At 41.7% G+C, this 22,224-nt stretch overlaps 1 protein-coding gene across 6 annotated transcripts in view; it reads left to right on the top strand.

Moving 5' to 3' along the window:
- atp2b4 (ATPase plasma membrane Ca2+ transporting 4) overlaps nt 1-22,224 on the top strand; it is an 86,282-nt gene that overhangs the window by 41,719 nt on the left and 22,339 nt on the right. For 4 of the 6 annotated variants that reach the window (XM_072666138.1, XM_072666137.1, XM_072666142.1 and 1 more), the window contains 13 exons: nt 4,183-4,380; nt 5,082-5,339; nt 6,078-6,203; nt 6,530-6,655; nt 8,257-8,292; nt 11,337-11,516; nt 12,730-12,944; nt 13,535-13,777; nt 14,311-14,555; nt 14,828-15,059; nt 17,974-18,153; nt 19,985-20,072; nt 21,176-21,282. In XM_072666138.1, coding sequence (XP_072522239.1) covers nt 4,183-4,380; nt 5,082-5,339; nt 6,078-6,203; nt 6,530-6,655; nt 8,257-8,292; nt 11,337-11,516; nt 12,730-12,944; nt 13,535-13,777; nt 14,311-14,555; nt 14,828-15,059; nt 17,974-18,153; nt 19,985-20,072; nt 21,176-21,282 — 2,234 coding nt within the window. The remainder of the gene's footprint in view (nt 1-4,182; nt 4,381-5,081; nt 5,340-6,077; nt 6,204-6,529; nt 6,656-8,256; nt 8,293-11,336; nt 11,517-12,729; nt 12,945-13,534; nt 13,778-14,310; nt 14,556-14,827; nt 15,060-17,973; nt 18,154-19,984; nt 20,073-21,175; nt 21,283-22,224) is intronic. The other 2 variants (XM_072666139.1, XM_072666141.1) reach the window with 1 other exon arrangement.

Below are 22,224 nucleotides of genomic sequence, written 5' to 3'. Positions count from 1 at the left end.
CATGTAAAACCTCTGGTCAAACTGTTGAAGTTGTCCAGCTTCAGAAGTCTGGATTCAGCATTAGTTAGGAATAAACAAGCTGAACCCGACGATGGACTCGCCTAGGAACCCAGACGATCCTTCATATGTGGCTTTGAATTAATGAAGTAATAGCAATCGGGGTTGAGAGACTGAGGGAGAGAAATTTAGGCAGAGCGAGGAGAGAGAGAGGTCACTGTTTATCCTGGGAGGAATAATCCCTTCAAGTCAACCCATTTTCGCTGCCTTAAGAAGAGGAAATCCCATACCCCTCCTTGCTTTTTTCTTTCCCTCGCGTTTTATCTCTGTTCTTACTTTATATAATACCGTACATTTTCATGGGCCTGTTGACATTGTTCCACTCCTTCTGTGGGGAGAGATTTACCTCCAAGTGAGCATCCTCTAATGCCATTGTGTCTATAGTCTAGTAAAATCCCAGACTGCTACTTCTCCTAAAATGGTGTGCATCTCCCCCACAAACACACTAAACCTCACTGGCTTATTCATGACTGTGTCTGCAGGCCATGCAATAAACTGGCTGAACCCCCGCAGGAGCATTGATTGTTTTTTTTCCAGTAACTTCCTTTCCCTTCACAGGGAAGAAAGTAAACACTCCTTGTAACTGTCTGGATTTCTGCACTAAAATGTGATCTGATTTTCAGTGATGTTGTAATAATTGTTAGCATTGTGCAGGTTAACGAGTAAGAATCTTTTACAATGAAACAGTGGTGCTATAGCAATGTCAGTCTTTAAATTCAGTAACTGGCACAAACCACAAGGATTTCACACACAGTCTGTGTTCATGTATAATTATGGGATGATTTGCTTAAATTGCCTGTAGCAGAGGACTCATTTTACTTAGATTAACATCAAACAAGCCTGTTTCTGTATTTTGGATCATTGTCGTGGTACATGACCCAACCTGTTCTCAGTTGCTCCGTGTTGCTCTAAAATGCTCTGAAATGTTCTGATCTCCTACTTACTGTCATGCAACTTGGTATTCATTGGAGGTCATCCAGGCGCCTTTAGTGCCTTTAGTGCCTTTAGTGATGGTATTCAGTTTTGTTTTCTCTTTGGAAGACCTAGGAAGAGCAGCAGTGTCAAATTTCTTGTAGCAAATCTTTTTATGATTGTTTTCAGTCTTATATACATTGGTTATAATTATTTAGTCAGCTGTGGGCTGTAGTTCGCTTAATCAGAATTGTGAAGATATATCCAATAACCTTTTATTCAAGACCTCGTTATTAGGGATCCAGGTGATTGGGCCCTGGGGCTGTTCCCAGCATATATGTTAATGGATTGAGTATTGACAAACTAAACAGACTATAGTCACAATAATTAGAAGCAAAGCAGTGTGCCATGTAATATCTGCAGTTCTGGCATTTGGTCTGAGTTTGATGAAGCTACCTTTCCTCCAGTCTATTCAATTTAATTCAGTTCAGACTTATTTGTATAGCACTTTTCGCAACGGGTGTTGTTACAAAGCAGCTTTACAGAGATCCGGTTCCAAGCCTTCTTTGAACAAGCCAGTGGTAAGAGTGTCAAGGAAAAACTCCCTCACAGCAACAAAAAGAAACCTTGAGGGGAACCGTCTTTTTTCTGTCATTTGTGGTTGTAATATTTTGTTTTAAAAATAAAAACAAAACATCAGTCCAGAATGTCACATTTTATACACAATAAACTTTTTATTTTTAACTAAGCTAAACTTGCTTCCCTACATAGAGTGTGTGACTGTATTACACAGATATTACATCGGATCTGAATCGGCCAATACTCAGCATTAGGGTACTCATATTGGACAAATACGATCTGATGAAGATCTAGTCATGTTCTATACGGCCTTCAAACAGAACACCAGATAATTTGAGAGGGTTTACTGTTAACAATCTAAACAATAAGAGAAAAAGTGATGTGTATGCTGTGATGATATCTACGCTTTTAGCTCTAACCATCTGTAGAAAACACTCTGTCACCTTGAATATGTCCACGTTCCGACAATGGGAATGAATGGGGTGCCAGTAAGATCTTGGCAGCAGCACTTTTTCACTTTTTTTTTCCTTACCACTTTTTCTTTCCACACACACTCGTTTTTCACACCATATGAAAGAGAGAGACGGTGAAGAGAGACCTTGAGGATTGGTGGCACGATCAGAGAGTTTTAACATACTCCCAGCCAGCAGAGGTCAGGGTTAATTAAGGGGGGAAAGGAAGCACTTGGGACATTATAAGCACATGCACAAGTGGTCTCTCACACACACATGCACGTTTTACTGTTCAGCTGGCATATTTATGGAGTGGAACTGATATGGCTACTTTTGTAGGGAGCATCTGTGCTAAAAGGCCTAGTCTTCACACACATGTATGAATACACACACACACATCCGTTACGCTTGCATCATTCAGACCAGCCATGCATATGCCGAAGCAGCATATGCATGCAAAGCGAGCTTTGTTTTCCTAAAATGCCTTTTACTTCAGTTCAGCACCACCCTGCCACTCTTCTCTCTCAGGTCTGATTGCTGTTCTCTTTCTGATTAAAACTGCAGGGGAAAAAAATCATTTGATGTTGTGAGACTTATCTGCTTCAAATGCTGCTCACTCCCTCTATTGATTAATTGCTTTGTTGCTCTTCTAAACCATTCCGGCAGTATCCAACGTAATCCACCTGAGCTGTGCAACGGTTTCACAATTTCTTATTACTGAATGCATGTCATGATTAAATGGACACAGCCCTAGTGAATTGTCCTATTTCCGCCAATCTTTCTCAACATCATCTATCGGCAAACACTCTCGGAATGTCTGATATGAAATGAAATACAGCTTGAGTTGCCGTGAAGGATCCACCCAGGTCTCATTGTTTTACGTACCCTGTAGAAGAGGGCGTGAATGGGCTGGGCTCAGCCTGCAAAGTCTTAGCCATTAAATGGTGTACATTCATGCAGAGAGGTAAATGGAAACTTCGGTGGGTGTTGTCATGTGTAACCTCTGTGGATTGTGCAAATGGAGGCCTCAAGATTGTGCGCGCAACATGGGTCTATGCTTTTTATTAACAGAGCTTCTCCTTTAAGTTAACATCAACTGATTTCCATGCATGCAAAGTAGTTCACTCACTGGGGAGGGTGAAGAGTCTAAGATAGATAAATGATCATCAGTGGAGAACCTTTATCAACTAGGCTGCAGAAATACATGTTTAAATAAATGATTGAAACAAAACATGGGGTTTTGAGCACAAGCAGTGGTTAGTATTAATATACTAACCATTGGAGTATTAATGTCAGCTTCACACATGATAATCATACACCTGACAGACCTTTTCAGATTTATAAGATTGATTTGGGGTTTTAATTGGGTTACAGTTGTTCGGATTGCACTGAAATGGTAGAAATGTAGAACACAGAACACTTCGGTCATGATTACCTTCTCAAATAAGAATACTGTGATTCAGTGTGTATTTATTCATTAGGTATTTATTAAGAAACATAATGTCCATAATGTATGTGAATATGAAATGTGTCCCTGATTTGGAATATATATGGTTGAAAACATAATTAAGTCTTCTATTCAAACATTTTACAAGCTAGTAATAATCCGTCAACTACTATTTCGCCCACATTCCTGAAGATTATGTCATGTACTTGCACAATGCATGGTGTGTAAAATGGAGGGGTGTGGACCTTTAGTAGCTCTCACTACAGATTTGACAGCCCATTATCTGCTGTGCTTGGCTGTACTCAGTTTAATGAGGGCTGAAGTCGCTGGCTACATCCAAATCTGCATACTTCTACACTAAATTGTATGTTGTAGAGTAGAAGTGCAACACCATTAGATGTGCATTCATTAGTGTAGTATGTGAAGTGTAACAGTGATTGGTTAGTGCCAAACATGTGACATTCATTCCTGTTGCACCATCACTGTTTTCGTCACTATTATATTTTTATTTAACCTTTTTGTATTATTTAGGCACGTTTTCAGTACTGTAAAAATATCTTAAATCTTAGACACGAACTGTTTAGTTACCCAGTGTTGTTTTTTGCTGTGTTTAAAGAAAGTTAACTGACCGTTTATCTTGACTGAGTGTTTCATTCCTCATCAAGGCTTTTGTAGTGATGGGTTATAATTAGCATCATTCCCACTCACAGCATTCCATTCACTCTCAATCTCTAGGGCTGTCTGGAAACCCGGCAGATTTGGAAAAGCGCCACACGGCATTCGGGAAGAACTTCATCCCTCCTAAGAAGCCCAAGACCTTCCTGCAGCTGGTGTGGGAGGCGCTGCAAGATGTCACCCTTATCATCTTGGAGATAGCAGCTATCATCTCGCTGGGCCTGTCCTTCTACCACCCACAAGGAGGTGACAGTAATGGTAAGGCAGTCCATAACTACCCAAACTTTTGAAAATGTGCATGTGTGTATGGTTAATTGTTTTGCAATTAAAGTTTTGCAATTAAAATTAGTTCAAAGATTGTGGTTAGGGATACACATGCATTACTAACAACAGTCAGAGGTAAAAGCCCATTTACAGTCCCAGCTGCAGCTAGCAGTTGACAGTTGGTACATTCTGCACAGGCAGTGGCAGTCTTTAGAATTAGAAGTCCTAGCACTCTATTACTTGTTTTCTTTTCGATTAGGTTTTGTCACTGTCTAAAAAGAAACAAATTGGCAGCTCTTCTGTAGATAACTATGTCTGTTGGGAGAAGCAACCTCTTGTTTTGACTGCTCAGAATATGGAAGAGCCTGTATTGGCGGCTGCAGTGAACTTGTGAGTTCCCCATATGGCTCAGAGTGCAAGAGTGACCTTTAAAGTCATCAACTCTCAGGGGTGAAAATTAGGTCATTGATGCAGAATCCAGTGTTGGTAAATAGTCCTAGCAGCCAAGGAGTTTTTTGTAAGGATAAATATGCATGTTGTCACATACTGTTGTAGATATATGGATATTTCAGGCAGAATTGATGTGAAGGGATTATGTTATGGTTTTTAAGGATGACATTTCATAAATGTCAACTAAATTATGAATTTTTCACAATCATGTGGTCTGTTCTCTATGTGTGTGTATGTGTTTTCAGCGTGTGGCCAGGTTGTCGGTGGTGTGGAGGATGAAGGTGAGTCTCAGGCTGGCTGGATTGAGGGTGCTGCCATCCTGTTCTCAGTGATCATCGTGGTGCTTGTGACCGCCTTCAATGACTGGAGCAAAGAGAAGCAGTTCCGCGGGCTGCAGAGCCGCATCGAGCAGGAGCAAAAGTTCACCGTCATCCGCAAGGGTCAGGTCATCCAGATCCCCGTGGCTGAGATTGTGGTTGGAGACATCGCTCAGATCAAATACGGTGAGAGCTCTCTTTTGTAGCACAGGTAATAGGAGAACGTGACCTCCGTGAACCAATTCAGCTGTACATTTTCAGACAGTAAATCTTAGCTGTGTATGTTTCTGGCCACAAAAAAACATCAGTTCCATTCGAAAACTTATGTAGGAAATGATTCAATAAAATTTCATCACAATATCTGATTATAATTAATGCATTTAGCATTTATTATAATCCTCTTCTAATAAATGCCTTTAGCAAGTTTAAGTTGCACAATTTAAAAATGCACACATACACAGCATTAGACTTCCATGAGGAGCCTGACATTTCTTAAGCCCAGTTAGTTTGCCCTTTGAGTCATATGCATTTCTAACAAGCTTCATGAGCTGTTTTCTCGTTGTCTAAGAACTATGCTTAAGTTGACACAGCTCTGGTAGTAACAGATCGTATATGGCTGGCGGTCAGAAGCTCCTGCTTCAGCCTCAGCACGGCTATGACTCATGCTAACAGGCCTGTGTGAGTCACAGCGCTGTTGCCTGGGCTGGCCGAGACGTGGGCGACGCGTGGGGCTCCGAGAGCCACATGAGAGCGCCGTCTCCATGGTGGCCGAAAGCAGCCTTCCTCTTCTCTCACTGCATCTATGTTCCTTTGCCTGTGTCAATCTAATATTCCTTTAACATTCTCTCTCTCTCTTTCCTCGTTTGCCTGTGGTCTTGTCCTCATCTTTTTCTCAACATCTTTCTCTTTTTGTTCTGCCCTCAGGTGACCTTCTTCCTGCTGATGGTATTCTCATCCAGGGAAATGACCTGAAGATTGATGAAAGCTCGCTCACTGGAGAGTCTGACCAGGTCAGGAAGTCCCTAGAAAAAGACCCCATGCTGCTATCTGGTGAGTTTTTTTTTTTTGTGTGTGTGTGTGTGTGTGTGTCTTTATTGTTCAGATTTTGCCACATGTGTTGGATACTTGCACAGGGTAGCCAGGTTATTCTTGAGTGTTCATTTCTCAAAATTTGTCACTGTCCCATTTGTTGTTTATCACAGATACTGATTGCATGTCCCTAAATGGTTCTTTCCTTGGGTAAAAGGTTCTTGGATCTTTAAACTCCATGGATTTTCACCATGGATTGAAAAATTACAGACAACCAATCACATTGGTCCTACTTGGTAACTTTATTTTGAAGAGTGTGGTCATGTGATCTTTCTTCCATTGGTCAGGAACTCACGTGATGGAGGGTTCTGGGAGGATGGTGGTCACTGCTGTGGGCCTGAACTCCCAAACTGGAATCATTTTCACCCTCCTTGGAGCCGGCGGTGAGGAAGAAGAGAAAAAGGTTAAAAAAGGTGAGTCAGTCCATAATCGATTTAGAACTGTACCAGTAAAAACTCTCACAGGCCAAATCAATCAACCTACCTCGCCTAATACCCACATGGGCAGTTCCCATATCATCTTCCCTTGTCAGAGGTAAGAGCAATTTGAGTGATATCCCATCACTTTAGTTTTTAGTTTTGCCCATCAGAGATCTACACATCCGAGAAGTGAAGTGTCACTCGCTAGAGCAAAAGATCAAGACAAAGAAACTAAGGACTCATCAGTCAGTGGAGATCAATCAGTGCCACTGGATGTAATTCTCCCCACCTTACTTATTTACAATATTTCATCAAATGCTAATCCCTTAAATTTTTATTTGGTTTAGTTAGTTTCTTTTTCGTTTGTTTTACTTTCCTCTTTCCCTCTGTCAAATTTACATCCCCCAAACATTCATTCTTGCTGGGCTGAACGTGTCATTTCTGAGAAAAGACAATTGGGAAGCCTGTTCTATGTTCAAAAATGAAGAAAAAAAATCTGGTGAACACAACACACTTGTCACTCCCACAAGAGATGAGTAAGACAGCTGTAGAAACGCTGCCACTTCGCTCTGAAAGTCACCTGTCCCCTCAGCTCAGCATTCAACACCTCTCCTTTGCAATCTTACCGGCTGTAGCTGCCTTTCATGGTCCCCCAGGCATGCCTCATACTCAGTCGTCACAAGCACACACTGTCCACATACAAGCACCTTCTGTCATCAGTCCACCTCCTGTGCGTCTGACGTCTGTGTGCATGAGATCTTCTCTGATTCTGTACCCATAATGAAAAACGCCTGGGCGTGCCGTGACGCTTTACTGTCGGAGAAGCTAACGTCAAGGCAGCTCTCAAGTTGCATCCCAACTTCACGAGTCAATTATCATGCAACCACAATGATGCATTGTGCCAGCACAGCTTTAGCCTAAGTGTTTCGAAATGCTGCTCGCTGCCCACAGTGACAGCTTTGGCAGACTTTTCGACCTTTTGTAATTAGCGCTTTTTTACTCATTTGGCTTCTTGCCTTATCAATTACTTTGCAGTGTCACTTACAGTAATGGAACGAAATTGAAGGCTTTTGTTTGACTGCAGAGAAACAGTTTGTCAAAGTAACTATCTAAAAATTCATGAACAAACTGAAGCAGGAGGCATTACAGAAAGCAGTTTTGAAGGAATACTCACACATTTTCCAGCCTAATCTTCATCTGACGCATTCTATATCACAGGCAGTCATTTTAATGCATTTTCCTAAACCTAGTAAAGAACCGAAAGCTACTTGACTTGACAACTTGACACCTGCAGTAGAAGCAAATGCAAAAAATGTTACCTGCACATTTGCTTAGTCTTTGGCAAAATTTAATTCCCTGACTCACCAAAAAATGTCTGCAACATGGGTCCACCACGACAAAACAAAAAATTGGCTCTTTTTTTTTTTTCTCGAGATGACACATTTTAGCCCACGTACACACGTGTGAAGTTGCATTGATTTGATTTTTTTGTATCCAGTTATTTAAAATCCTTGTTTCTTTTGATTTGTGTCTGGTTCATTTACTTTAAACCATGTTATATCAGCCCTCCGCCCTCTCTCTCTTGTTCTGAACAGGTAAAAAACAAGGAGCCCCCGAAAATCGCAACAAAGGTAACCCCCCCCCCCCCCTTCCCCTCCCTTCCCATTCAGCGACAAGTCTTGGAGTCTCGTGTCAATCTCACTCACTCTTTCACCTTACTCTAGATTCTGTATCTCTCTCGCTCTCTCTCTCTCTCTCTTTCTCTCTCTCTCTCTCTGTCGCTTTGACTCTCTTTCCTGCTGAGCCCGTGGGAGCTTCTTCCCGCCTCGCTTTACTTGTGAAAGAGTGCAACTCTCACCTGCTGAAACAGAGCTGAGCACCTTTACTGTCTTACACACACACACACACACACACACACACACACACAAAGCCAGGGAGGTTATCAGCAATACAAAAAAAATAAATCCAAAAAGGCTGTGTATTAAGGATGGCCATTTAACCATAACCACAAGCCCTGTGAGTTTACGAATTTTCACCCAGAACAGTATTTCAATATTACAACAAATTAAGAAGATTTTTCTTTATCGCTGTTGTTGTCAAAACAAAATGGCAAATGTTGTGTCTCCAAAATGGCAACAGTAGAAAGATCAGTGTGGTGCATTTCTACTGGTCCATTCATCATGAAATTTAGTCAAAAAGTAAACAAAGCACAAATGAAGATACAAGAATTCTGGTTCTGACTGCGACTATATCATATATACTGTATATATTATATAGTGTGTTATTTGACCAGGCACTCTTGGTGAATCACAGTTGGGTGGTTTCTTAGTGGAAATAAGTGAACCATTTTTAGAGAAAGCACATTTTCTGCATGTTTTAGAGCACAGTATGTATTTTCTGAATTTAACAAAAAAAAAAAAAATTTTAAATATATAATGTTTAATGTATGACATGTATTTAACTTTGCACACGGCATATTTAATAATGTCTGACCTTGTACTATATAAATTAGACATCCTGTCATTTACTTATGCATATAAAATGTCTCATCACCGTGGGTGTTGCCTTTCCGTTTAATTTTAAACAAGTATTGCACTTGGGTGTCCTTATATTCAATTAACCACTCTCATCTCTGATGTGTAAGTGGGGCATTTCAAGGGGTTAAAAAACAGTGTGTTTGTTTTGCTCATTCGTGTCAGTATTCAGTTTTACAGGGTGCATCCTCCACCCTGCACAGGCTCTTCCCTCCTCCCTCTACGCTTGGGGACACAGCATCTGCTCCAGACAGCAGCACTCACATAGATCGCACTGCTCTGTCTGCCCTTGGACACACAAATTCTCTCTCATACACACACACACACACAAAAACTGGCAGGAAAAGCTAGCGCCACACACACTCACACACACAACAAGTGCTGAGTTATTGCTCTTGCGCGCTTGTTATACATGAACATATTTCCATTTTTTCACAGTTGCATTGCCCTGCATTGATTGTTAACCTTTTCATGGACTTTCCTGTATAAGCATTAGGGGCTGATGGGGAAACTAGAGGAGAGTACGCTGGGCGCGTTGAAGGAAAGCTCTGGGGGTGGCTGAGTGGGAGTTGCACCCTTGCCAAATCAATGGGCTGTGAATTGTTGTTGTTTTCTGTCTATTTCTTAGTTCCTTATTGTCTCTTACTGTTGCCTCCTTCTAGGGTGTGCTCAGGAAACTCATGCTGTCTTGTACACTGTTCCCACAGTCACTGTGTGATTATTCCTCCTCTCTTTCTCTCTCCCTTTCTTTGCATCATGTTCTTTAAAGAATTTAAAAAAAAAATCCAGATATTCAGCCTCTTCCTCCTCTTGGTCTTTCTTGTTTACTCTTGTGGTGATCATATTTCTGGTTGTGTTTCTTTATCAGTCCTTGGTTATTATTTTTTATTATTATTATTTGTTTTAGTTAGTTCTTTATTGAGTTTGAGTTTGTTGAGTCTGTAACACACTCGCTCCCCCCCTTCCTCCCTCTTCGCCGTGCGTGCGTCTGTGCGTGCTGTCAGTCCGTGCATCTGGTCTGTCAGTCCTGAAGTCCATGTGTGGCCATCCCTGGTCAGCCCCGTTACACTCTAATGGGCTCTCACACATGCAGTCCGACGATGGGAGCCCCAGACCCCCTACCCCTCCCCTCCAGTGCCTTGTTTCAACTCGGTACCTCATATGTTTCCATTACGCCACCAGAACTGAATTGGAAAAGATGTTCCAGGCTAGTTTTTCGCTGCTTCATGATGCCCAGGGCTGTACAATGCCCAATGGCTGAGATAGACAGGAAATTGGGAGGGCGGGATCAATGTTTAACCATAGCAAAAAGACCAGAATTGGATCTTAGATTCCATTATGTTTCTATTTTAGCCACAGACCCAGTAATGCAATAGGTCTGTCTGCAGAATAATTGAATTACGACAATCATAGTCAGAGATATCATGATAAGGGTTCTTAACAAAGAGGTTTTTCAACCCTGATCCTATCTTTCTTGTTTAATGTGTATTCCCCAATATCTGTCTCGCAAATAAGTAATTGTGTTAAGTTAAATAAGGCGGCACAGAGTCAGAACATTGTAGGGTCAGGCTTCCTGAACTGTACGAAGTCATATTTCATGGCAAATGATTAGGCGTCAAACATGCCATAATGTGAGGGAACACTGTGGGATTAAACTGGGATCTCTCAGCTGTATTTGTGGGTGCTAGGCTTGCAATGTTTGAGAATCCTGGAACATGGAAACTTGAGTTTGACTAATTTTAATGTCTTAAAAGATTTTTAATGTTAGAATTCAATATGTTGATAAAAAATGTATTACTGTACAACTGGCCTGTAAATGTTGTCTCAAAGGACCATGCCTTCTATCAATCAACCATCATTGATATACAGCTGAACAAATTAGAAATCATAACTTTCCCTTACTTTAATATTCTAAATCAGATTTTATTCCATCAGTGCTCAGCTAATGTAAAAAGAAAGAAATTAACTGTTGCTCTGGCTTTGGTTGTTGTGATTGCCTCTCTTTGACTCCCAGTGGTCACTAAACTGCCCAATCTTTTCTCCCCTCTGCCAATTACCCCTTTTCACCTTCACCCGTCTGTCCTTTTTTTTGGCATATGTTTCCCTCCTTCCCTCTGCCCTTGTCCTCGTTCCTCCTCCAGCTAAGACCCAAGATGGCATTGCCCTGGAGATCCAGCCGCTGAAGAGCGAGGAAGGTGCCGAGTCTGAGGAGAAAGAGGAGAAGGAGGAAAAGGAGGTCAAGAAGGTCAACGTTACCAAAAAGGAGAAGTCCGTGCTGCAGGGCAAACTGACCAGGCTGGCTGTGCAGATTGGAAAAGCAGGTGGGGGCAATTAAATGAACTGTTTAAAAAATCAAATACATTTGTATTAGTGTGAACTGTTGCAGCGCCCCTTCTGGTGCTGATAATAAAATGTGTGTGTGAATGATGTGGATGTTCAGTGGACAAATATTACATTTATCATTTCCCAAGATGACGTGAGATTAAGTGGCAGAGATTAAATCGCTCCTGCTATTTTGTACTAAGCAGGGTATTTATATTAATTTCCCACTGGGAGGGATATATGTGAAGTGACTGCTTGTTTGCATTATCCTGAACATACAGAGCCAGTGTGTGGCCATCTCCAGACACCTCCTTTTGTAAATGAGTTCATTTGTCATACTCTGTCCTGGTTCAGGGGCTTTATTTTACTTAATGGGTAAAGAAACAGTGTCACCCAGTAAGGAAAGCAGGGCCTGTCCCTTTGGGCTGTACTCCACATAGTTATCCCATTTCCAACAGTATGTCTCCCGCAATCAAAGAAAACTGGGATGGCGCACTTCAGCTGACAGCTGTTGAGGAGAAATCTGTGGACTCAGCGTCCTAATCTGTTTCCTCCCTCTGTGCTTCACTTTCCTGTATGGAATTTCTGACTTTAATGAAGCGTGTAAATGCTCCGGTAAAGCTTCAGAAAGTTTCACTCTCCATTCTTTATTATTTCCTTTACTACTGCAGTTTAGTTCAGTAGAACTGCCTCTTGTTAATCTTTTGTGATGTCATTTGTATCTCCAGCCAATTGCAGCTTAGTTCTCCCAGTCACATTGTCATAAGGAGTGTTTCCGACGAGATTGTTTTTAAATGAGTCATAAAATAGGGCTTATATAAATATTATATTATCTAAATATACATTTATTTGTATATCAGGTTTTACAACTGATGCTGCTGAACAGCTTCACAGAATTCTAGAAATTAATACAACATAAAACCTGTAACCCTTAAGTGAGCAAGCCAGAGGTGACAACGGCAAGGAAAGCCTACCTTAAAGCTAGAAGAAGAAACCTCCTTTGCTCAAAACCACTTAAATATGACCAATAAATGGCATAAAGTCACACACATAAACACCACATAAGTCTGCTGTTATGCTCATATGCTTAACAGTAGTAATGTTAATCATAATAATAAAAGTATAATTTTAAGGCATCCTCTTTGAAATAAATAATTAATCAAATATAATAAAATGCAGAGTAAAGCCTGTGTACTCTTTCTCTTTCATCAGGTCTCATCATGTCTGCTGTGACAGTCATCATCCTCATCTTGTACTTTGTCATCTCTACATTCGTGGTGAACAAGCAAGAATGGAAGGCAGAGTGCACGCCCATTTACATTCAGTACTTTGTCAAATTTTTCATCATTGGTGTGACGGTGCTTGTGGTGGCTGTTCCTGAAGGGCTGCCCCTTGCTGTCACCATCTCACTGGCCTATTCTGTCAAGGTGAGAGCCCAGACTGAGTCTAGCTATATGTCAGTATTTCTTTCAGTAATAGGTGAATTCAAATTGCAGTACTGTGCAAAAGTCTTGAATGTGTTGAAGTGAAGTTCATGAGTTTGGAAAAGAACAAACTTCAGAATAAGTGCATACACATGCTGTAAATTGTGACTCCATGTCAGTGTTTTAGCAGTTCCACCCAGCTTGAAGGGTGATGGTTAGCAAGTGCTTCCTCATAGACACCATAGTACCACCACATCTGTTCAGTCTTCCCCTAAGTCACTGGACAGCTATGACAAATTTGTGATCTCCCAACAGTAGGGCCAGTGCTTCTGATAATTAAATTTACATAATTTTGATGAATTGAAACGTTTGCTCAGTACTGTAAACTGCATGTATACATCTATACTCTAATGAGCTGTCTGCCAGAGATCTAAACCCTATCCAGTGATGTCCTAAATTTCCTTGTTTGTGCAGAACAGCTTTATGGCCAGAAAGACCCAGCTGTCTGTCTCACTATTGAAACTGTGGAATTTACCTGCTGCTGAGGGCCATTGCTCTACTAAACTAGGTCAAGCTCTGTTTTTCCTTAACAGAAAATGATGAAAGATAACAACCTGGTGAGGCACCTGGATGCCTGTGAGACTATGGGCAATGCCACTGCCATCTGTTCCGACAAGACCGGCACGCTGACTATGAACCGCATGACGGTGGTGCAGGCCTACGTAGGTGATACACACTACAAGGCGATACCAGAGCCTGAGGCCATCAATCCTGAGACTTTAGAGCTCTTGGTGAACAGCATCTCCATCAACTCGGCGTACACCACCAAGATTCTGGTGAGACAGCTGACATCTTCACCTTCTAAATTCTAGAAATTACAAAGCTTTTTTATTCCTGACCTCCTCACAGTGACTTAATTTAATGCACATTTTCCTCAGTACTGTTTTTCAATTATGCATTTTACATTTGCTCTTCTCTTCTAGCTAGAGAGCTGTATGTGGTTTATGGGTTAAGCTTTAAAAGGTTCAGGTGGTAAAGTGTTTTAGGCAGTTATCAATAGGTCAACTTTTATTGTCCCAATGAGTGCTATGCCCTTGAGAAAGATACTTGAGCAAACTCCATGTGACTAAATGACTCCCTCCACTCATCAATACCATCAGATACAGACCCCATGCCCTTGACTCCTAGATTCATATCAGAGTTCGTTTGCACAACAGGAATCAACCATAGCTGTTTATCCCTGTGCAATATAAATGTTGTTGTTGTTATTATAATTGACCTAATAGCCGCCCTTCAAAATGTTTTAATTATTTTTGAGCCTTTTATTACATGTTGACCCGCTGATCCATAACATTTGAATTGTATCCAGCCCCCAGAGAGGGAGGGTGGTCTACCAAGACACGTGGGTAACAAGACAGAATGTGCTCTCCTTGGCCTGGTGCTGGACCTGAAGAGAGACTACCAGCCCATTAGAGATGAGATTCCTGAGGAGAAGCTCTACAAGGTCTACACCTTCAACTCGTCACGCAAGAGCATGAGCACGGTCCTTAAAAACGCTGATGGCTCAGGATTCCGCATGTACAGCAAGGGCGCCTCCGAGATCATCCTCCGCAAGTATGCCGATTGCACTTTCCTTTAGCTTTATTCCTTTCTCCTCCTCCAGATCGTTTCTGTCCTTCCTTTTCTTGTGCATGTTCATCTGCTGCATCTGGTAGTCTCCACTACTAATTGAGCCCTGCGATATTGATTTTGCATCCTCTACTATCTGCATCTCCTGTGGCTGTCTCTAAGTATAGTGCTGGATAGCAGCCACTATTTGTTTTGAGTGCTTATTTTGAGCACTTAATGGACTGTATTAGTAAACCTCCTCTTCGCTCTCCTGCTAGGTGTTCCCATATTTTGGACGCTGCAGGCCAGCCCCGTGTCTTCAAGCCAAAGGACCGGGATGAGATGGTGCGTAAAGTAATTGAGCCCATGGCCTGCGATGGCCTGAGGACCATCTGCGTAGCCAAGAGGGATTTTACAGGAGATGAACCTAACTGGGACAACGAGGCTGACATCCTCACTGACCTGACCTGCATCTGCGTGGTGGGCATTGAAGACCCTGTCCGTCCAGAGGTGAGAATGTCATTGACGTCATGTAGGCTGTTGCTTAAAGCTCTGTCTCATGGCTTGTGTGTGAGACTGTAGGTGAGACATGCATTGTGCTCTATAGCATTATATATAGATATCTGTTGGAGCTAAGACATTCATTGTAAACATTCTGATAATAGTTGTAATGAGGCTGATATTGTTTTGTATGGTTAAGAAATTAATCTGAATGCAGTAGATGTTTTTAGAATTCACTGTTAAACATGATTGTCAGTTTTTGGCTTACCAATATTAAACAACATTTGGCCTCAACAGTGGAGGATAATATCTGAGCAACAGTCAGGACTTATTGTTGTCTACACCAGTGTTTCCCAATTTCAGTCCTGGTAGCCCACCTACACTGCACTTGTTTTGTTTTCAGTTAAATCAGCAAGAACCTGATAATTAGGTATTGACTCCGGTGCAGATAAAACACAAAACTGCGGTGCAAAACCATGCGCCTCCAAGGCTGTAGTTGGCGAAAGTTAGTCTGTTTGAGGTGGAATGGTGTCTTCAGGATGGATCTGAGGGTACTGTGGATTCAGTGTCAGAACTTGACCTTGCATTGACTGCTTGGTGTTCATTTAACTTCAGCAAATGGCTTTACCTCCAAACCACTGAAGCATTTCTAAAAGAAATCCCAGTCGAGCTTGCTCTTCCAAACTGCATCTTCACCATCATTACACCAGTACTGCTCCACTGAGCACATCCTTTGTTAGTCACTAACAGCCCATAATTGAGGTGTAACTGTGGACTGATGGGCTTGGCGCCGGTCCTGAGAGAGAAGATTCCGTCAGCTTCATCACTCTGTCCTTTACCACGCTTAACTGGCATCATTTACAGCTGTCAGTCAGATCATCCATTTGCCACCACTGTGTCCTCATCACTTTGTACAATGTAACAATGTAACAATAGTGACCTTAAGCTGGAAACAAAACCTGTAAAGGACCACTTACAGTTTTCCTATTCCAGTTTGTCATAGTTGCAGAACATGATGTTTAAGTGAAATAATGTCATGTTTCTGCTATATGTTTAATTACAATTTTAGTTATATTAATTAATAACTAAATACGTACTTTAATTTAATTGATTTTAAGACTCAAACACTTTATTCTGCCTCCATGTTGGAGCTGTTTCTTAGTAATACACCAAAATTCACCAAAATGTTCGGTTTACGCAGCCTTCCCTCCAGCCTTGAGGCTTAACATGCCTAATGGTTGTTGGCCAGCTGTAGGTTTTGATCATATGATGACCATGTGAATGGTCAGTTGCTTTCAGAATGTCAAGCTGCAGATAAAAGGCAATACTAGAAAAGAAATTTGACTTTCTAAATCGATTCCCATGGACGAGGAAGAGCACTTACATGAAAAGTGGCTGTAGGACTTTTTGACGGATATGCTAATCAGAGTTGAATTTTATATGCCAGCTCCTCTCAAGTGTTTTGGCATGTCTAAGTGTACAGTGGCAGGTGTGACGGATAATGAGGCTTGGGCATTTTGGGCTCCCCACAGTGATGACAGTATCACCTTTTTTTTTCTCCCTTATTCAGAGCAACAAAACTGACCCTTGGTAGTGACAGAGGCAAAGGGCTGTGCGATACAGTAGAACTTCCAAATGAGTTCATTTAGTCTCCATTTACTAAGCTTTTTTTTCTCAGCAATTTAGTCATTGCTAGTTTCCACTCGTTATCTAGGTCTCTGGTTCTTGATAGCTCTGGCATCTTTATAATATAGAGATCATAATTTTGTGAGATCATAGAAACCACATTTAAACACATTTACATATGCAGTGCCTTGTCCTGCTTATGTTACACGTTTACATGGAAGGAGTGTTTCAGCCCGGATTGTGTTAGGAACAATACAGAACATCCAATCAGAACAAAGATGCTTTACATATCAGTCTTCAAAGCACAGCGACAAACCAGCCTGTTTCAAATTCATATAGTGATAAGTAAAGGGTTGGACAGGGGTCACAGTGATTACACATATTATACATTTTTTCTTGAGGGAGGTAAAAAAGGAATGTAGGATATGGCCCCTCCTTAACTGAAGGAGAAAAGGTACAGCCATGGGTTACAGCTCTTCTGGCGCGAGACTGTGTAGCCAGTCCTTCTTTGACATTGATTGTTTTAAGAGGCCACGTGTGACATCACTGAGACATCTCTGTCTGCGCGAATGCTGGGAGCTTTTTAATCATCTATAAATAAATGGGCTTATTGGTTCTAATGAGGGGTATGGTGTGATTCATCACAAGAGTGTAGATAATTACACAGGACTGCAGCCTCCACACACACACACACAGACACTGCACGCATACACACGTCCCTTCGGCCTCTACATGTGTGGAGTGGCGTCGGCAGCCCTATGGCTGAGTGAGCAGCGCAGGCTGGCATGGCATCATGCGGAGAGAGACTAAAATACCCTGGGCACCCGCTGCTCCGAGACCTGCGCTGGTACCCACGAAGCCACCCTGAGCTAAAGCCGCAGGACAACACACTGATCTGAGACCAGTCATCTGCTTTGGCATCCTACTGCCCCTCAGCATAGGTTAATAGCCCTGTTCAACCATTATGTCGGCCTAGAGTGAAGAGATGAGATGATTAGAAAACAACTTTCTAAGCTTGCAGCTGTCCGTTTAGAGGTCTGAACACTGCTGTGAAGACAAATCTCTTTGTAACCGCTGCTCCTTGCTTGAACATGCCTGGACTCATTGTTGCTATGATACACAGCTCGTAGAAACCGATCCAGGCAGCATTTATTTTTAATCCATCACAGTTCAGTCAGTGCATCAACTCGGGTGCGCAAAGTTAAACGACTCATTTGTGCATTTTTAACACTTTAGCATTTTGCTGTGATAAACGTGGCCTGGTTTGTTCCAACAGAGGTTCTCTTGTCCTTCCTAGGTTCCTGAGGCCATTGCAAAGTGTCAGAGAGCCGGCATCACCGTGCGCATGGTTACAGGGGACAACATTAACACTGCTCGAGCCATTGCTACCAAGTGTGGTATTCTGTTGCCTGGAGAAGACTTTCTATGCCTGGAGGGCAAAGAGTTCAACCAACAAATCCGCAATGACAAAGGAGAGGTAAGGAAGCCTGATAATGACCTACCTACCATCAAGCAGGGAACAGTGATTGTTGACATTAAAGGAAAAGTTTAACCTGATTCATCACTTATCGCAGAAGCAGTTCTGCCAGGAGGTGCTACGTAAACATTGTGATAACAAACATGGTCTTCACCAAACCGCCTATTTCTCACAGAGTGACATTCCATGTGAAGTTGCAGTCTGTGCTGTGAAGGGTGCTTACAATTAAGGTTGCATCAGTCTACACTTAGTCATGAAGTGAAAATATTATTATCTATATATATAAGTCTATAAAATCTATAATTCACTATTAGTATTTAGACCCTTCATTCAGTACTTTGCATAGCTCCTTTAGCAGCAGTTAAAGCTACAAGTCTCCTTTTATACTCCTTACGCCTTACTACAGATTTAATGGCAAGTGTCTGTGAACTGCCATCTTCAGGTCTTTCCACAGATGATGGGATTTAAGTCTGGGCTTTAGCTGGACCACTCAAGGACATTCAGGGACTTGCCACTCCAGTGTTGTTTCAGTCTCCAGTCCCCCACACCAGTCTGACTTTGTGTGCACTCTGGAGGTTTTCTGGAGGATGTTCCTGTATTTGGCTGTGTTTTATCTGTCCAACAGTTGTTACCAGTCCCTCTGTCCCTGTTGTGGATAAGCACCTGCATGGCATGATGATGCCACCACCATGTTTCACTGTAGCCAGATGATGTTCAGTGCCTGCTTTTTGCCAGACATAGTGATTGCTGTTTTACCCACAGAGTTCGAATTTTATCCCTTCAGACCAGATAATCTTTTTCCACATGTTGCCTGAGAGCTGTACATCCATCCACGTAAAATAAAGGCCTGATTTATGGACTGCTATAGAGATGGTTGCCTCCCATCTCTTCACAGGACATTTGGAGAAAGACCATTCCTTTAAAGAGACTACTGTTGTTTGTTTTTTTATTTACCTCCCTGAATAAGGCCCTTCTTGGCCGCATGGCACTGTGACCCCTTAAACTTTTGGATATTTTTTTAATAAGTTTGGACCTAATGGCTTGATTTTTGTCCTGACAATGCAGTGCAAATTGTGAACAATTAAAGCCCCAGATGTGTGCATTTCCAAACTATGTCCAATCAGTTCCAGTTGCAACAGGTAAACTCCAACTCTAAACACATCTTAATGAAAATTAAGGCAAACAGGATGCACCTGCCCACAATTTGGTATGCCACAGCAAAGGGTTTGACTACTAACTCTTCGTCATTATGGGTAATTGCGTAGAGATTGATGGCTAGGATTGCAGTTTTATATCTATTCAAAGTCAAATCCAAAACACAAAGAGTGCAACAGAGTTTTAATACTGTCTGTATCCACTACATTTATATTTATTTTTCTTTCTAGTTTAGTCATTTCCAGTTCCCACTCACCAGTTAAGATTCCCCCATCAGTGATGAGGGCTAGCATGCTTCCTCCGAGTAACATGAAGTCAGACACTTGGACAGCTGAACGCTTACTTGCAGTTCTGTTATGTCAGCTAACAGATGCCTGCACTGGTTAGCATTGTGCTTATTGATGGGGGAAGGTTGAGATAGCGAGGCCACAGATGGCTGTGGCATTACAGGGTACTGAACCTGTGATTTCCCGATGATAGCAGCAACACGTAGACGACTGTGCCACTTTTAAGCCAACAGTTTTTTTATTTTAACACAGGGTTTAACACTTTTTTTTCTTTTGATTTCAGAAATGCAAACAATGCTAAAAGATATAATGTTCTTAAATTATGTTATGAAATCATAGGCTTTGTCATAACTGTTCTGTCATCTTTTACATATCTTCCTGACTTCCAGGTAGAGCAAGAGCGTCTTGACAAGGTCTGGCCTAAGCTGCGTGTCCTGGCCCGTTCTTCTCCAACAGACAAGCACACTCTGGTGAAAGGTAAAATCCCTCAGAACAGCCTTGTGGTTAAAAAGGTTACTTAACTCCTTTATGTATAATCCAACTGCAGACATTTTACTGTGTACTGACAAGACCCCACTCCAAGATTTATTAGGGAAGAAGGTTAAAGACATTAGACAGCTGAGGGACACAGCTGCCTTCCCCCAAAACACCACTGATAGTAGGGGGTTGCTGCTTTATAGTTAACACATCACAGTTGTCTTTCTTTAACCATTACACCAATGCAGTAGGATGTTAAGTAGCCTACAAACCAAATATTATCAAAGCCTGCTAACCAAACATTAGTGCAGCCTGCTAACCAAATATTGAAGTTTAATAGTTCTTAATCAAACAGCAGAATAAAAACAAGACACGGAAGCATTGTTGTGGGCTAATCATGGAAATCAAATAAAAATTGTAAAATGAAATCCATGCACTTCACTCCAAAATGCTATTCCACAGACTACAAAAATAATTGTACATTATTTAGGGGATTTGTTTATTGTGACTGCAGTGTTATTACTCATTAAATGTTTTTAAAACCTGTAGATATAAATGTGAAAAAGTCTTATATCAGACAGTATTAACTAAAAAAATCATCTGCAAGGATGTCAGTGTCAGTTTGGTTTGCATTGCCCCCCTCTTAACATATATCTGATCAACAGGTGTTCTGTGGTCAGAAACTAAACAGTAGTATATGGCCTTGAAAATGGCTGACAAATCGTACATGACAGCATAAGGTCTGCAGTCTGTTAAAATACACCCGGATTGTAAGTTACAAAACGGATAGGGATTGTAAGGTGCAGGGATTCAAGATAGGTGCTTTGAATTGAGTGGATGGTGAATCTTGTAACAAATTGTGGCTGAAATTCTGAGAATTCAGAGAAAACTGCGTGTTTTTACTTGTCAACTTAGTGTCTTACCCATAAAATACACACACTTTTAAACTCAGCACTTCCACTGACCCTGGGGGATTGATAAGTGCTTTGTTTCCTTGTCCTTGAACATATAATCTGCTCATCCGTGTATTGCATCCATTTATGTTAAAGTCTTGTAGCCCATTTAGTGCACCCTGGGGCTGTGACTGGGCTGTTGTCTTTCAGGCATCATTGACAGCACTGTGGGAGAGACCAGACAGGTGGTGGCAGTGACGGGAGACGGGACCAACGATGGCCCTGCCCTGAAGAAGGCTGACGTTGGCTTTGCTATGGTAAAACCTCTCTCGTAGTAGTTTAAAATCTTTCAGAATTGTCTTTATATGAAAGCGAATTATATATTGGCCCATGTCAGCCCAAGGTGCTGTTTTCCAAAACCCGTCACTCTGAATTATGTGATGTGATTTGAGTTGGTTCAGAATGCTTATTCTGTAATTAAATAATCAATCAATAGCTACGTTGTTGTAGTAAATCTATTTATCACAGCTGACAGTTGCTATATTGGAGCCACCGTGCAGCTTATTTGATGAGAGTCGGGTTTGGCAGTGGGTGTTGGTCGCTCTCGGTGGTTGGCCAGCCCTGCGTGGCTTCAGTTTTAATCCTCGCCCAATATCTGCAGTGCTGCGCTGAGCCAGAACGCCCCGGGTCTTTTCAGAACCATGCAGTGTGGGCTCATTCTCTGAGCAGTGGGTGATGCACCACTTCCTGTGCCCTAGTCAGCACAGGAATGACCCCAGAGTTTTCAAGATGGCACCAGAATAAATGAGTACCTAGATAAACACGTTCGTCCCGGAGAACGTTAATGACATTGGCATTTTCCAGCAAGATGTTTGTCATTTGAAAAATAACCATACATTGGGGGGGCTCTATCAACAACACGCTCGTCTGCAATTAGGATAACGGTGGATAAAAGGGCTTGAAGTTAGATGGAAAAAAGCAGCAATTGTCTGACCTTGTTGATGCATTCCTTTTATTGAATGAATCCTCATTACGTGCAATAAATTGCTAAGGAAGAAGAGATACTGAGGCAAAGAACACAATTAAGCCTTTGTTTTTAAATGAAAGGGAGGGCCTTTTTCACCCAAACATTATTGTGCCATTATAGTGTTGTGCTGCTGTGTTTATGGCCTACACAAAAAGAAGCACAATTATAAATGAAGCCTAGTTCTGCCTTTCATGGGATTTCTGTTAAGACCCTCTTCGGGTGTCTTTGTCTT

The sequence above is a fragment of the Salminus brasiliensis genome, chromosome 21 (genome assembly GCF_030463535.1).
Source record: "Salminus brasiliensis chromosome 21, fSalBra1.hap2, whole genome shotgun sequence".
Taxonomy (NCBI): Eukaryota; Metazoa; Chordata; class Actinopteri; order Characiformes; family Bryconidae; genus Salminus; species Salminus brasiliensis.
This window is presented reverse-complemented; position numbering and strand designations above follow the sequence as displayed.